The 15,946-nt window shown below is 47.1% G+C and overlaps 2 protein-coding genes across 3 annotated transcripts in view; one reads left to right on the top strand and one right to left on the bottom strand.

The window, feature by feature from the left end:
* The first annotated feature begins 3,090 nt into the window (after positions 1 to 3,090).
* Positions 3,091 to 13,638, top strand: GABARAPL2 (GABA type A receptor associated protein like 2). Its single transcript, XM_049622498.1, has 4 exons — positions 3,091 to 3,251; positions 3,584 to 3,639; positions 4,812 to 4,984; positions 13,035 to 13,638. Exons 1-4 carry the CDS (start codon positions 3,218 to 3,220, stop codon positions 13,123 to 13,125), a joined length of 354 nt encoding a protein of 117 aa, XP_049478455.1. The 5' UTR covers positions 3,091 to 3,217; the 3' UTR covers positions 13,126 to 13,638.
* The window catches only part of ADAT1 (adenosine deaminase tRNA specific 1), a 44,575-nt gene continuing 35,428 nt past the window's right edge, over positions 6,800 to 15,946 (bottom strand). For both annotated transcript variants that reach the window (XR_007455877.1, XM_049622495.1), the window contains 2 exons: positions 7,833 to 7,871; positions 6,800 to 7,491 (listed from right to left, as the gene is read on the bottom strand). Coding sequence is in view for 1 of the 2 variants with exons in the window: in XM_049622495.1 (XP_049478452.1) it covers positions 7,865 to 7,871 (7 nt within the window). In the remaining variant the exon portion in view is untranslated. The remainder of the gene's footprint in view (positions 7,492 to 7,832; positions 7,872 to 15,946) is intronic.

Consider the following 15,946-nt stretch of genomic DNA (forward strand, 5'->3'; position numbering starts at 1 on the left):
TCTCCAATATTTGCCATTTATTCTGCATGTTTTATATGTCTGTTAATATGTAATTGCACATTTTCCTTATCCTATTTTTTCTTTTGACTCACCTTTTCAAATTGTCATCCCCTCAATGAAGGCATTCAGTATTTTCAGAACATTCAGTAAGCTAAATATAATGGCCTGATAGGTAAAGAAGGTGATGTATATCATCAAGGCAGATCGAAGAAGCTAATTAGAATAGTGAACCGGAAAAGGACATTATCAAGAAAGTAGGTAAACTAGAAGAGAGAAAGTGCACATTAGTGAGACCATCAAGTTACATGCCTGTAAGTTGGTGAGTGATGGCATCTTTCCCTCAAGAAGTGAACACTAAGGTCTTCCAGGTGCAACATGGTATACGCAGGCCTTGGATTAGAACACAATGACCTGCTCTGTAAAAGGAAGCAGGGGTCTTCAGTCTAATTTCTTAATTTTTTTTTTTAACGTTTATTCACTTTTTGAGAGACAGAGACAGAGTGTGAGCAGGGCAGGGGGCAGAGAGAGAGGGAGACACAGAATCCGAAGCAGGCTCCAGGCTCTGAGCTGTTAGCACAGAGCCCGACATGGGGCTCGAAATCACGGACTGTGAGATCATGACCTGAGCCGAAGTCAGATGCTCAACTGACTGAGCCACCCAGGCGCCCTTCAGTCTAATTTCTAACCCCTCCACTGATTCCCTGATTATCAGATGGTGAACATCCACCTTCATTCCTCAGTGTTTAATTCTATTTGTAAAATAGGTATTTTCACTTTTTTTCACTTACCCTCTAGCTGATCTCATCCAGTTCAATAACTTTAAATACTTTTCTCTTGAATTTGAGAGACTCATTGATCTATTCACCTACTCCACAACTGCACTTGGATGTGTCTCTTGGGCATCTCAGACTCAATACAGCCAAAACCAAACCTTGATTCTCATGTCCCGCCCCCCCCCCCCCCCCCCCCCCCCCCCCACCTGGCTCCACCCTACTTCAGTAAATGGCAATTCCATCCTTGCAAAGTGCTTGACTTTGGCTTTCCCTCACACTTCATATCCAATCTATCATCAATTTTGTCAGCTGTACCTTCAAAATATATCTAGAATACAACTGCTTTCCACCACCTCCACAGACACCATCTTGGTTTAGGCCAACATCGTCTTCTACCTGGATTATCACCATAGCCTTATCTGTTCCCCTGGCTGCCATTCTCAACCTCTTACAGTCTACAAAGAAGCTAGCCTGATCACTTCAAAAGGAAAGCCATAACATGTCACACCTCTGCTAAAAAAACCTCCACTGACTTTTTTTTAAGTTAAAAAAATTTTTGTTTTTCATGTTCATTTGAGAGAGAGACAGAGAGAGAGCATGAGCGGGGGAGGGGCAGAGAGAGAGACACAGAATCCGAAGCAGGCGCCAGGCTCTGAGCTGTCAGCACAGAGCCCAACGCAGGGCTCAAACTCACGAACTGTGAGATAATGACAAGAGCTGAAGTCAGACACTTAACCGACTCAGTCACCCAGGCGCCCCCCCCTCCATTGGCTTCTCATTTCGTTCTAAATAAGATCCAAAATTCTTCACGAGGAATTCAAAGCTCAACACAGTTTTGTTATAGATCTCTTTGATCTCATTTTCTAACACACTCCCCCTTGTTTAGTCAGCTTCGGCCACAAGGGCTTCCTTCCTGTTGCTAGAATATGCCAACCACTTCACCTATTTAGCATTCTATTCTACCATCACTCTTGTCAGCAACCCTGCTTTGTTTTCTAAACAGCACCTACCATTACCTGACACATTTATTTTTTGTCTTGTCCCATGAGAATGCAAACTCCATGGGAGCAAGAAGTATTGTCTGTTCTGTTCACTGATTTTCCCTAACACCTAGAACAGTGCTCCTGTTTGCAACAGTAATAATTTCTAGGTATGAAATTCAAAGGACTTTTCACTTCATTAGAAGAAAACAAGCAAACAAAAATCTATTTTGGTTGCTCATTCAATCTTAAAATAACCAAAATACTTGTAGAATGAAGCTAGATTCCACAGCACCCATCAGGAATTACAACTGCAGGAAATGCTGAATGACAATGTTCAAACATACAAGCCTTTCAGATGCATCAGAATCACAAGCACATGGCAAGGATCATGTGCCCAATTAAATGAATATTCTTATTAATATTCATCAGCTCATAAACAGATGTTGACCCCGAGCAGACTGTCCTGATGACTCTGCTAGGAAGAAAGGAGTGACATCACTGGAGAACCTCCAGGCATATGCTCAGGCAGGTGACACACACACACACACATACACACAGCCTAGGCTGTGATTGCTGAACTGCCATAGAAACCTGTCTTATGACCAACCCTCAGGGGAATTCTTCCAGCCTGACAATCACCTCTAACTCCTCTGCAGTTAACGTTCAGGGGTCTGTTTGTGATCAGTGCGATGTTACCCTCAAATGCATAATTGTGATACCTTTTCTTAAATGTTTACACAAACATTTATTCATGAATAAAGGAAGGAAATGGAATTTCTTTAAATTCCATTTCTTGGTCCATGACAACCTAGTATGGCTGTCTCTAATATTGAACCCGCAGCTTGTCATCAGTACCTCTCCTCACCCAATCCCCTCAAACTAGTCACACTCCCTGTATGGAGCCCCCAACCTGTTACCAAACAATACTCCCAGACTGTCAATGCCCTAAACAGACTCCCCTCGCCGTCATCAACCACCAGAGACTCTTCTGGCATTCACACCGCCAAAATCCCTCCCCTTGTCATCAATGAGACTTCCCTCATGAAAAGTCCTCTATAAGAGCCCTGTTCTAACGGCCAGACCCCCAAACTCCTCTTCCCGTTACGAACGGCCACCGAGACCCCACTCCTGTTACCAGCTCCCGACATCAATTCCTTCCCAGTCACCAAAACCCCTCAAACACGGTCCTGTAGCCACCGTCGTCATCCCACTTCCCCCGGTAGCCCCTCGCGGAGCCACCTCCTGCCCCGCCTCCTTGAGTGTGGCCCTGCTCGCAGGCTCGCCGTCCTGGCTAAGAGCGCCGGAAGCCCCGCCCCCAGCCGGTTGCTAGGCTCCGGCAGCCGGAAGTCCCGCCTGCCGTGTAGTCGCCGCTGCTGCTGCCGCTGCCGTCGTTGTTGTTGTGGTTGGTGCGCTGAGCTCCGCGGCTCCGAGAGCCGGCTGCATCCCTTCCCCGCCGCCGCCATGAAGTGGATGTTCAAGGAGGACCACTCGCTGGGTAAGGGCTCCGTCAGAGGCCGGGGGTGGGGGTCGGGGCGGCGGGTGGGCCCCCTCCCCCACTCGGGTCGCCTTGGGCTGGGCTCGGCCGGGCGGGGCGGAGGCCGCGCTCGGACTCGGGTCGCTGAGGCTCCGGTGCCCCCGGCGGCTGCCCACGGACCTTGTGCCGCCTTTTGCCCTTTTTCCGGGTGGCTCGGTACGGAGGACCGAGGCCGCCGGGACGCCGGAACAAGGGCCCCGGGCGTACGCAGGTCGCTGGGGGAGGAGGGCCGGGGGCCCGGGAACCGGCCCACGGGCAGGCGCGACTGTCAGTCCGGTGTGTGTCTCCCACAGAACACAGATGTGTGGAATCTGCGAAGATCCGAGCGAAATATCCCGACCGGGTTCCGGTGAGTGCACTCCCCGCCCCCTCACCTCGCAGTCACCCCGTCGTCTAGGACTAGTGACAGGGCCCCGGGCCATTCAACAGTTGACAAGTTGAGGTTCCAGTCCCAGTTATAGTAGCAGACAGGCCAGACTGGGTTAGGGGCCTTCCGGGGCCCAGACGTGAGGGTCTTGAATTGGTGCTGTTCAGGGCGACTCAGTGCTGAATCTCCCGATCTAGGCCAGCGAGCTGCCTGCAGCCTCTGGGCTCCCTCGCCAATTATGTAAGGAACGATGTTCTAGGACAGGGCAACAGGTCACTGCCACTTTTGGGAACAGTGATGGGGGAAGACTGTCACTTTGGTCTTCGAAGCGGTACTTTAGTCGCAGGACACTCGTCTTTAACTTTGAGCCTCCGTCTTTACCTGCCTTCTAGCTGCCTTTCTTCACTTTGACCCGGTCATCCTTTCCTGACCAAAAAATCTTAAAAGCGTCCGAGAACCCCTTCTTCCCTGGTTTCTCCTTAATCAGTAATAAATACGTTCCTCTATTTCTTCTGTGGTAGGAGATAAAGTTTCTGTAATCCTTACTGAGTTTTAAAGGACATGCATGTCTGTTACCGTAGCACTTGGAATAGCTACTTTGAGGGAGGGGTTAGGAGGGACACATTTGAAACCTAGTTCAGGGAGAGTAGGAACAGGCCAAATGAGGAGCTTGGTTCTTGGCCGGCTGGGATTGCCACTCACTCCCATTAGTCTATCCGTTCCTGTTTCCTGTGTTCCTTGGGATCGTACTTCCCCTGTAGTGTGAAGGCAGACCCATTCTGAGGTCCTGCAGTAACTGGCTATAGATGAAACTCTCAGCAGATATTCTCAGGTCTACTCAGACAAAATGTGGAAAAGCTTTCAAGTAAGGGCTGTGTTTCTCTCATGCATGCTGAGATCCAGGATGATAAATATAATTGACCACAGAAAAGCACTTACTGTTTGCCTGTCACACATTTATATCAGCTCTTAACCTCCAGAGTTAAGAGTTTGTGGTTTATTAAATCAAGGGCATGTTTTCCAGTGTTGTACAGTTTCCCACCCACTCTTTCCCACATACTATTCATCAGCTCCCTGACAGGGCAAGGCTAGAGCAGTGCAGGGCCAGAGCCTCGCTTTAGAAACCCAATCCTGACCTCTCTCTGTTTTCCCAGGTGATTGTGGAAAAAGTCTCAGGCTCTCAGATTGTTGACATTGACAAACGGAAGTATCTGGTTCCATCTGACATCACTGTGGCTCAGTTCATGTGGATCATCAGGAAAAGGATCCAGCTTCCTTCTGAAAAGGCAATCTTCCTGTTTGTGGATAAGACAGTCCCACAGTCCAGGTAAGAAGTGTTTACTGGCATTGGCTATCTGCTTAGCTGCTTACAGAACTCAAAACTTTGAAGGTCAGAAAACTCGTAAATGTCCTGACTGGAAATCTGGATTTTGTGCTCCCTGACATGAGGAGTTCAAGGAAAATAAGAAAGAGCTGCAGTACATGGAATGTACTTCGGGTTAAAAAAACAGAACAAGGTTGGACTTAAAAAAAAAAAATAATAATAATAATAATAAAGAAATGCAGCCTCAGACCCTCACGAATCCTTTAACACAGTTGAGGACTTACTTAGCCTTAAGCCATCAGTAGAACTGAAGCCTAAAATGAGATTTTCTTCAAATGACCCATGAAATAAGTCCTGGGATTCTCCACTGGGAGCTTGTGGGCCCTCCTGAGGCTCAGCTTCAGTTAATCACCCTGCTGCTTGCTCTCCAGACTTATTTCGGTGCCACTGTCAGAGTCAGAGTGTGTAGCTGCCTGATCCTCAGGTATGTTAAAATGGCTGCTGTCCAGCAAAAGGCTCCGTGGTCTCTTTACAGACGTCCACCTCCCTCGTCACACCTGCTTTCACTGACAGAGTAACCGCCCCCTCGCTCCAGCTCTTGGGCTGCCTGGAAGCGTTCTTTGGGATAACTTGGGACCTGAATCAAGGCAGGGGCATTACGATTCCCTTCTTCTGTGTAGTTGACTGCCTAGCTTTAGTTGCCTATGGAAAGAAGAAAATGGACTCATTCTAAATTCCTGGTCAGTCCTTTCCCATTACTGGTTGAGTACTTCTAGACCCTGAGCCAGATGCTAGTCCCTCTCCCCTGAGCGTGGGTTCCCTGGCTACATGTCATCTTGGCGACCCAAACTAAGTCTCATTTGTTACCCCCCAAAAGTAGCACTTCTAAAAGCTAAGGCTTTCAGAAGCCCTGGGAACTAGCCCAGGGTGGCCAAAGTATGTTTCCTTTGAAAATCCTTGGAAGGTCCAGAAAAGGCCTAAGCCAAACTCCATTCCTCTTCCTATGAAAAGTAGAGAGGTCTGGCTACTTGTTGGTCTGATTTTTGCTTTCCCAACCTCCACTGCCTCCATTTCCTGTGTTTGGCAGAGAAGCAGGATAGGGCAGAAGTGAAAGGTTCTTCAGTAAGGCCGGTGTCCTGCCTGAGAAGGTAGGCCGAGCCCTGCCTGCTGGGTGCTGTGGGTCTCCCGCAGCTATAGTTCGGGAAGCTGTGGTGTTGGCAGAGGCGGTCTTGCCACCTGGTGGGGCTCTTCCAGCCTCTCTTCCCAGGCCTCTAGGCACTGCGGTGCTGGGTGTACTTTTCATCAGGGGCGGAAGCCCTCGGCCTCTGTGGTCATACTCAGCTTCCCTTAAGGCTGTGGGGGAGGTAAATCTTTACTCATACCACCTGCAGCTTCTGTAGAGCTTTAGTGACCCTGCATTTCCTCCTTCCTGGAGGTGGCTTCTTAGGTGGAGGAAGTAGGCGACTAAGACCTGTGGCATTGAATTTATTTTACTCGATTCTGATCCTCTGATATTTCTTGAAGGAAATGAAGTAGGCTTCTGGAGACACTGTTACTCTGAGGACTCCATGTTAATCTAGCAATTAAAATGGCTACAGATTAGCAACTGCCCCCTCCCTCCATTATCCCTGAGATATAAATAGAATTGGAAATGAAGAGTGATTCTCAGGGCAGCAGAGGCTGCTTCATTTTCTCTCCAAGTCCCATTTGCCTTTCCAACCTGATAAGAATCTGCCCTAAAGCAGATGATGCAGCAGTGACCCAAGTCCCGATTTTAGAGAGTCACTAACCAGGCTTCCTCTGTCTAGGCCTGTGGCCCCAGTTAAAGGCTTTCTGCTTCAGGCTTAATGCAGCAGTTATTTGCTGGGGGGTTTTATTAAGAAAAATTGTTCTTCGGGGTGCCTGGGTGGCTCAGTCGGTTGAGCCTCCGGCTCTTGATTTCAGCTCTGGTTATGATCTCATGGTTCATAAGTTCAAGCCCCGCTTTGGGCTCTGCGCTGACAGGGCAGAGCCTACTTGGGATTCTCTCTCTCTCCCTCAGTCTCTGCCCCTCCCTCGCTTGCACTCTCTCTCTCAAAATAAATAAATAAACTCAAAAAAAATTGTTTCTAAACAAAAGAGGTATGTGACATCATTGGGCTTTATGCCGGTGGTAATCACCTGATGGTAGCACACACAAAACTGTCACAGGGTCTCCCCCTAAAGCCCGTGTGTGACTCAGCTTTGTCATCTCCTCCTTAAGGCAGCTGAGCAGCAGCTTCTTCCTCAGCTCCTTCCAGCCTCCTTAGGAAGTGTGGGGCCTCCCTTAACCTTCTGCTGGAGCTTGCATGCTTCCAAGAGCGGCGAGAGGAATAGTCGGGAAGGGAGGAGTCCAGGCCTGCAGGAGCCCTGCCCTGTCCATGACGGATCTGCGCGAGGGTCACTGGTGGAGTGAGCGAGAGGTGGAGCAGAAGCAACTTCAGTTATTCTTGCCTTGGAGTGGAACTTTGGGAGAGCGTTCTGTAACACAGCTAAAAATTGTGGTCGTAAAAATGTGGTCATTGTTTAGAGTAGTTAGTATTAAATATTGATTCTAGAAATAGAGACCAAGGCAAGTCCCTGAGAGTTTTACTTGCTAAATTCTTTGAGTTCTCCATTTTTTTAAAAAGCAGGGCAGAGGGGGTAGGATCGCCACTCCCTTTTCCCATTTAGCATTGGAAAGTTAAATTCTCTGCCTATGTGCCTGCATTCAGAATCAGGCCAGAAACGGAAGGAGAATTGTGCCTTGATGCAGGCAGAACTCAAAGGATATCCGTACACGCTTCCCAGTCATGGCCTTACAGGGAAGCCCAGACCTGGCAGTGGCACCTACCTTTTGGTCTTTGTTTAGAACACAGAGTCTTCTTAATCCCTGTTTAAAATAGAAACAGTAGTATATTATTAAATAAAATATCTCTAAGATGTTATAATTTAGGAATGTTACCTTTGGAAACCTGTGTTTAAGATTGTGGTGCTTAGTTGCTTTTTGATCTTAAAGAGATACTAAGTAAAGGGAAGTTGTGAGATCTTACAGTGCATTCATCCTTTATTTAGAAATGTACTTAAATTAAGCACTTTTGATCATTTCTAGGTAAATACTTATTCAAGAACAGGATTCATTCCAGAAGTAATGGGATTTATATCAGAGAAAAATCTGATAAAAGGAATAGCCAGTAGTTAGTTTTTATGTTGTAGAATGTCAGGGAACCTTCATGGCTAAATTAACTTTCACTTTGAGGTGGTTGCCTTTCCAGGGTCCATAGCAGTGGCCACTGTCCTCCCACCTCACCCCATCTGCCCTCCCCTGCTGGGAAAGAGAGAAATCCAGGTCCGGTGGAAGCACGTGGGCTCCAAAGCAGATGGGTGACCAGGTGTGTGCCCATCAGTCCAGCCGGTTCATGAGTCAAGCTGGATCCCACAGCCTTCATGAGCTGCCCTTGGTTGGCCCTTGCCCCTTGGGGGAGGTTCTGCAGGGATCAGGCACCCACACAGTTCTAGGTCAGCCTCCTCCAGCGCAGAGGCTCTTGAGCAGCTTAAATCTAATGTTTGCCCTCAGCAGCTCGGCTATTTCTGGATGTGGATCCTTCTGAAAGGTGCCTTTATGAAAGGCTCATTTGTCTGGATCTGTGTGACTCTGAATGGAGGGGTGGGTGACAGTACTTGAGGGTATCACCATACCTTACTTAGATTGGCTTCGTGACTTACAATCTGCCACTGGCTTTTTCCATTTCTTTCCTGGTCAGACTCAAGAGTTTGGAAGGTGGCAGTGCTTCTGGTACTCAGCGGTACCCTTCTGGGTTGGGTGCATGTATGTAATAGTTGATGCCACAGCGGGGTGCTTTAGTGTCAGGGACTGGAGGTCATCTGTGGGTGTCTTCCCCAGCCAGTGACTTAGGCAGGAGGCCTTGGAGTTGCAGTGTTGCTCGTAAGTGATCAGGCCATTCAGCAGGTCTGTGCGGCTTGGCCTCGCGGGCGCATGCGCGTGAGGATCCTCCGGGCATTCTGGCAGCAGCCTGCCCAGCGCTGTATGGCTTGGGCTCTGTGACCTCTGAGAGGGAAGCGCATCTTCTCAGAGGCTTGTGGAACTTGTCCTAAACTGATGTGCCAGCCTCCTGCTGTTTTATCTCGCTGCCTTCCATTTAACTCTTTTTTTTAACGGACTTAAAATTTAAACTGTTTGTGGCCTGGCTCTCTGGGGCTCCAGGCCAAATTATTCTGACTTTGTATGTGTGTCACCCGATTCCATAAGTGCTATTTTGAAATCATACCTTACAGATGTGTCAGTCTTCTTTCTTGGCGCTCAGTGATACCTCGAAACCGGGCATTCGCTCACAGGCTGCTAAATGGAGTGTTCAGCTCCCAGCGTTGAGTTTCCAAGTTTCTGCCCAAGGGGTGTCCCGAGTATAAGGACCCAGTGCTGCTGCCAACTAAATAAAGTTTCCACACGAGGCTGCGTGACAGAGAAAGTTTCCACGCGGGGCAGGGAGAGGAATCTTGCAGTCACCAGGCACAACAGTTGTCACGTTACAGGATCTGAAGGAGGGAGCTCTGTGTGACGCAGAGGCTGGCAGTGGCGGCCTTACCTGGGAAGCTGTTACAAACGTAGAATCTCAGGCCCCACTCCGACCTACTGAATCCAGATGGGCACTTGAACTAGAGTGCCAGTGATTTTGTATGCACGTTTGTGTGTGTGAGAGGCGCTTTTCTCAGGGAGACCTCTGCGGGAGCTACGGGATGCTGCCGTTCGGCCAGTAGAATGGATCTGTGTATGCACTTGGAGGCAGCCCAGCACAGTGGTAAGAGTGTGTCCTAGCTGTGTGATCTGGGGTGAGTCACTTAACTTCTCTGTGGCTCACTTTTATTATTTCTAAACTTAGGCCGCCTCATAAAATTGTTGTGAGGATAAAAAGAGTTAATATAGGGGCGCCTGGGTGGCTCAGTCGGCTAAGCGTCCGACTTCAGCTCAGGTCACGATCTCGCAGTTCGTGGGTTCGAGCCCCGCATCGGGCTCTGTGCTGACAGCTCGGAGCCTGGAGCCTGTTTCAGATTCTGTGTCTCCCTCTCTCTCTGACCCACCCCGTTCATGTTCTATCTCTCTCTGTCTCAAAAATAAATAAAGGTTAAAAAAAAAAATTAAAAAAAAAAGAGTTAATATAAACACACTTAGAACAGTGCTTGGCACGTAAGTGGTATTATAATTAGGAGTTTTATGATCACCCTCCATAGCTGCTGGGGCACTGGTTAGAGAGATTTACAAATGCAGGTTTTACCTAGAAGACGATGGAATCTAAAAGCAGGCAGGAACGAGAGCCGCATGATGATGGGCCTCCGCGTTCAGTCTCAGAGCCTGCCTTAGCGTGGCTCCGGTGGTCATTGTTCATATTAGGCAGAGTCAGGGGTTGGCCGCTGGTATTTATGAGCTCCTCGAGTGTTTCTTACTCAGAAGTGGGATTTAGAGCCATCGCACTAGGGCTGCTAACTTGCTAGGAAAAGAGCACACTTAGTCTTCAGATGGAGCCAGACTTGACATTGGCATCAAGGGTGGCCGCCTTTGAACTGCACACAGTGTCTTTGACCTCTGCCTCTAAATCCCTCTGGTACTGGTGGTGGGGAGAGGGGAGGACAGGTGCTCGTCATGGTCATCCTGGATACTAGGATGACGTGGGGCTAAGAGAGCTGTGGCAATAACTGTAGCTGTTTTCCCTGTGGCCTCATTCTAAGGAGTCTCAGAGAAAAGCAGGGTTCCTCAGGGCATTCCCAACCACCAGGGTAAGAATCTTCCTGAGAGACTGAGCTCCATGTCAAGCCTTTTGCTAGCCGCTGGCTCCTTACTCCAGTCCCAGATCACATGACTCTTAAAGATGAGCATCTCAAACAGGCAAAGACTAACATGTGTCTTCCTCTGGCAGAGAGACCGGTTCTCAACCTAGCTGCACCTGGAATCATCTTGGGCATTTTAAAACATACTGATGCCTGGCTCCGACCTCCAGAGATTCTGATTTAATTGGTCTGGGGTGGGGCTTGGGCAGGGAGAGGTTTTAAAGCTCCCCAGAGATTCTGTTGTGTAGCTGAGGTTGAGACCCAACACTCTAGGGGTCCCCAGGATGGGGTTCCTGTCTCTACCCACTGTCCCTCAAGTCCTCACATGTTCCAGGTCAGTGCTGTCGAGAAATGGCCTGTGCAAATTACATTACAAATGTAATTTAAAATGTTCCAGTACATTTAAAGAGAAACAGGTGAAATTAATTTTAATAGTATACTTTATTTAGTATATCTAAAATGTCATTTCAGCAGGTAATAAAAATTGAGATTTGTATATCCTTTTTTCATATCAGGTCTTGAAATCGTGTATATGTTTTACACTTACAGCACATCCCAATTCAGGGAGCCTTATTTCAAGTGCTGAATGTAGCCAGCGGCTACTGTATGGGACGGCAAAAATACAGGACATCTCTATCATGGCAGAAATAGCACTAGTGGATAGGGCCATTCCAGGAAGTCTTTCTGTGGAGTCCAGGTTAGGAGGTCCTCACAGGGAGCGCCGTTTACCAGATGCTGGTGACAGGTCCTTTGTATTCATACCTATCCACCCCCACTTGTTACTTAAGAATTCTCATCTACCCACACAGCCAACCGGGCTAACCTTGCAATTGGGCAGGAAGAAGAGAAAAGGAAAAATTCCCCTTTATAAAAATGTGGCCTGTATCCCTGTTTATATGGAGGTCCCATGAGGCCTGCTAGGAACACAGCAGCAGGGTGGGGCTGTGATTGTTTCACCAGCTTGAGGCCTCGGACCCCTCCATCTCCCGCCCCCCTGCCTCAGTTTTACTGAATCCTGCATGTGAGCACCTATTGTGACCTGTCCAGCTAGTGACCTCTGACGTCTTCAGCTGGCTCTCAGACTGGTATCTTACTGCTGGTTCTGGTTGACCCCACGCGTGTGGTCACACTGATGTTTAGCACATGTCTGTGCCTCCTCCTCGGCTCTCCTAGAACAGTCACGTGGCCAGAGCTCGCCTGGGGTTCCCCGTGTTACTAGTCTTACCCTGGAGCCGGTACAGCTCAGTTTCATGGCAGAGAACTAGATTAGGTCTCCTGTACTGCAGTCTGTTTTATGGCTTAGGGAAAACCAGTTTTCCCACCCACACATGTTTAAACAATACCTATTTCTGGAGGGTTCTTCGGAAGGTTGGGCAGAGTTTCTCTGGATTCCAGATATATTCTGAGAACTTTCTGCATTACGTGTGAGGAAAATAACTTCTCTTTGATGGCACCGATGCCGATCTCGGGGGCACAGGGTTTTTGGTGGGGGAGCATCTACAAGAATGAACCCACTTGTACTTACGTTAGGTACAAATGATCCACCTTCAAATGAGCCTGAAGGAGAAGCACGCTCCATGTACACTTCTTTACCTTGGCCCTCCACCCACACAGGGATGGGCTGCTTAGGCTCTTCATTTTGCTTAGTTTTTTTGTCTTGCCCTCGGCATCCAGAAAGCATTCAAGTGCTAACCAGAGCTGGCCTCTGAAGGAATAACTTGGCGTGAGGGTGGGTTAAATGGCCTTGCTTCAGGGCAGGAGAATGGACATTTGATTCTAGTCTTGTCTACTGATTGCCAGAGGCCTAATTTATCCTGGCTCCATTTCCCTTCTGTAAAGCTGGATTGTCGGCACACGGCAGTGCTAAGATTTCAATTACTTTTCTTGTCTACCACCAAAAGCACGGTAGAACAGCTAGTTTTTATTTTTTTTTAAAAAATTTTAAATGTGTATTTATTTTTGAGAGACACGGAGAGAGACAGAGTGGGTGGGAGAGGGGCAGAGAGAGAGAGAGGGAGACACAGAATCTGAAGCAGGCTCAGGCTCTGAGCTGTCAGCACAGATGCTTAACCTACAGAGCCACCCAGGCGCCCCAGGCAGCTTGTTTTAGTAGTCAAGTCCCTTATCTTCAAACCGACTCGCTCCCAGCACCTTGTGGGTAGACTCAGTGACCAAACCCAATTTTCAATGTTGTTTTTTGTTTTTCTCTTTCAAGCCTAACTATGGGACAGCTTTACGAGAAGGAAAAAGATGAAGACGGATTCTTGTATGTGGCCTACAGTGGAGAGAACACTTTTGGCTTCTGAGGGCCAGTGCTGGGCTGGGTGCGCCGCTCCTGCTTGTGTATCTTGTAAATAGCCGGCCATTTTCAGTTACCAGACCTCTTCACGTAGACCTGTCAGTGCATTTGTAACTGGATTTATTTCTTAATATATTGGAAGGTTTTGTTTCCTTAGACTAGTAAATTATCATACAGAGTTTTATTTTGAGTTTTCCTTTTTGTGCACTGTCCTCATGGCTATACTCCAGGGAACTTGTTCCTCTGGGGATCCTATTTAATGAAGATATTTCCATATTAAAGTGAGGTAGGTGGGGTATTAAAGTGAAAGGGAGGGAGATGATGCATTTCTTCTGGATTATGTTTGAAGTGTTAAAGATGGTTAAGTATTAAAAGCACCCAAATTAAATCCTTAGCAATCAGAACACTTGCTTCACTAGATTTTGCCAACTGCCAATCATGTTGGATTGAGCTTATCTGTTCCTCTTTCTGAAAATATTAAGGTAAATAATTAACAATAAAACTTCCTCTTATAAAGGCATTGCAGTGTGACCATGTCGTTTATTTACTTCTTACAGATGGGTGAGAGCCTAGCCCTGTTGTCTGCTGGGCCAGCGGGAGGCATTGTGCGGCCCGTAGCAGCACAGCCTAGGACAGGAAGCAGGGGTCTGTGTCATAAGAGGGTTTTTTTTTTTTTTTTAATGGTTAATATATCCACATGGATATATTCAGCTTTAAAAACTATAGAAAGATAGACATTCCAATCTCAGCACTGCTGTGTGCCAGACATTGAGAAGTGCTGCTCCCACTCCTCCTCCTTTTCTTCTACAAAAGAAACCATATATATTTATGTACGTTGCTTTTTTTTTCATTTAATAGTATATCCTGGTGATCTTTCCATATCAGTTGATAGGGAGCCTTTTCATTCATTTTTATAGACAAATAGTATTGCACTGTGTGAAGATACCATTATTACGTGCCTAGTCCCATTAATGGTGTTTGGGTTGTTAACAGGCTTTCACTATTTTATACAGTGTTGGGACAATAACTGTAGACCGTAACGTACTCTTTTTTTTCTTTTTTTTATATTTTTATTTATTTTTGAGAGACAGAGACAGAGCACAAGTTGGGGAGGGGCAGAGAGAGAATGAGACCCAGAATGCAAAGCAGGCTCCAGGCTGTCAGCATAGAGCCCGATGTGGGGCTCGAACTCACAAACTGTGAGATCATGACCTGAGCCGAAGTCGGACGCTTAACCGACTGAGCCACCCAGGTGCCCCCGTAATGTACTCTTAAATGTACCCGCACTCTTTCTAGTGCTGCTCTCCAGTCTCTTCTTCCTAAAAGTCACGATTAGATTTCCCATGTCCATGAATTGCATGATTTCTCACAAATTAGTATAAATGTGGAGGCACAACACACATGCATCTAAGAGGAACACTTAGTTACTTTCCCAAATCTTCCTTAGATTGATTGTGTTGCAGGCTACAGCCCTACATAGATAATCAGAATAAAGCAACTAGGTATCAGCCCACGATCTGGGAACATGTAGTTAAAATAACTGCCTTAAACTTTCTACAGAGGAAATATAACTTTACCAAGTTATATAAGCAACCCGTCAAAGCTCTCTACAGATCTCAGCTCCCCAGGTGGGATCAGAAGAAACTCTTGTCATTAAGCATCATGTTGGTCTTTCTGAAACCTGACCCAATAAAATCTGCAGTCTCTTTGCTGGTAGTTTTAAACTAGAAACAGGGAGAAACTGACCTCTGAGTGGGCAAGGTAAAAAGAAGGAACAAGTTCTGTGTTAAAAGGAATCTTGTTTGCAGTGACATACACCCAACTCAAACTGGCTTAAGCTCTAAAAAGGCAATTTATTATTTCACTTATTGTACAGGGATAGTTCATTTGCTTCAGACATAGCTTGAACCAGAGATCAAACGATAACATCAAAACTCTTTCCTCTTGGTTTTGTTTCCCTCTGTGTTGACTTCATTCTCAGGCAGATTCCTCTCATGTCATGGCAAAGTGGCCCCGTCAGCTTTGCAAGTCCAGTGGGAGAGCATTTCTTCTGAGGACAATGTTAAAAGTCCCCAGGAGGATTCTGGCCTCACTTGAATTACCAAATAGCTTCTCGCCCATCCCTGCCTGAGGCAGGGACTGGTAGGAAGGAGTGGTAAAAAACCCTCTTTTTAACCATGTGAACAGGATAGGACTATAGAGCAGTGGAGGAGGGATAGCTTTTCAAAGGCATTTTGACCTGTTTCTGTTTCACAACCACAAACCCACAAATGAACAGTAGTAGAGAGAAGAAGAAAATCAAAAAGCAAGTGTCTCTAAGTCAGCTGTGTTTTGCTTTCCTTCAAAATTAAAAGTAATTTGGGGCACCTAGGTGGCTCAGTCGGTTAAGTGTCCGACTTCGGCTCAGGTCAGGATCTGGCAGTTCATGGGTTCAAGCCCCGTGTCGGGCTCTGTGCTGACGGCTCAGAGCCTGGAGCCTGCTTCGGATTCAGTGTCTCCCTCTGTCCGCCACTTCCCTGCTTGTCCTCTCTCTCAAAAATAAACATTAAAAAAAAGTTAAATTAAGTTACAGGGGTGCCTGACTGGCTCCGTTGGTAGAGCACACGACTTGATCTCAGGTCGTGAGTTCGAGCCTCACGTTGGGCATAGAGATTACATAAAAAATTTTTTTTAATTAAAAAAAAGTAATTTATAACTTTTATTGAACACACACTGGATACCAGATGATTTACATATATTATCGTGGTTAGTCTTCAAAAAGCACTTATGAGACAGGGAGTGTAATTCTCACAGCTACACTGCTATCAAGTGACAGAGTTAAGGAGATT

The sequence above is a fragment of the Panthera uncia genome, assembly GCF_023721935.1.
Source record: "Panthera uncia isolate 11264 chromosome E2 unlocalized genomic scaffold, Puncia_PCG_1.0 HiC_scaffold_20, whole genome shotgun sequence".
Lineage (NCBI taxonomy): Eukaryota > Metazoa > Chordata > Mammalia > Carnivora > Felidae > Panthera > Panthera uncia.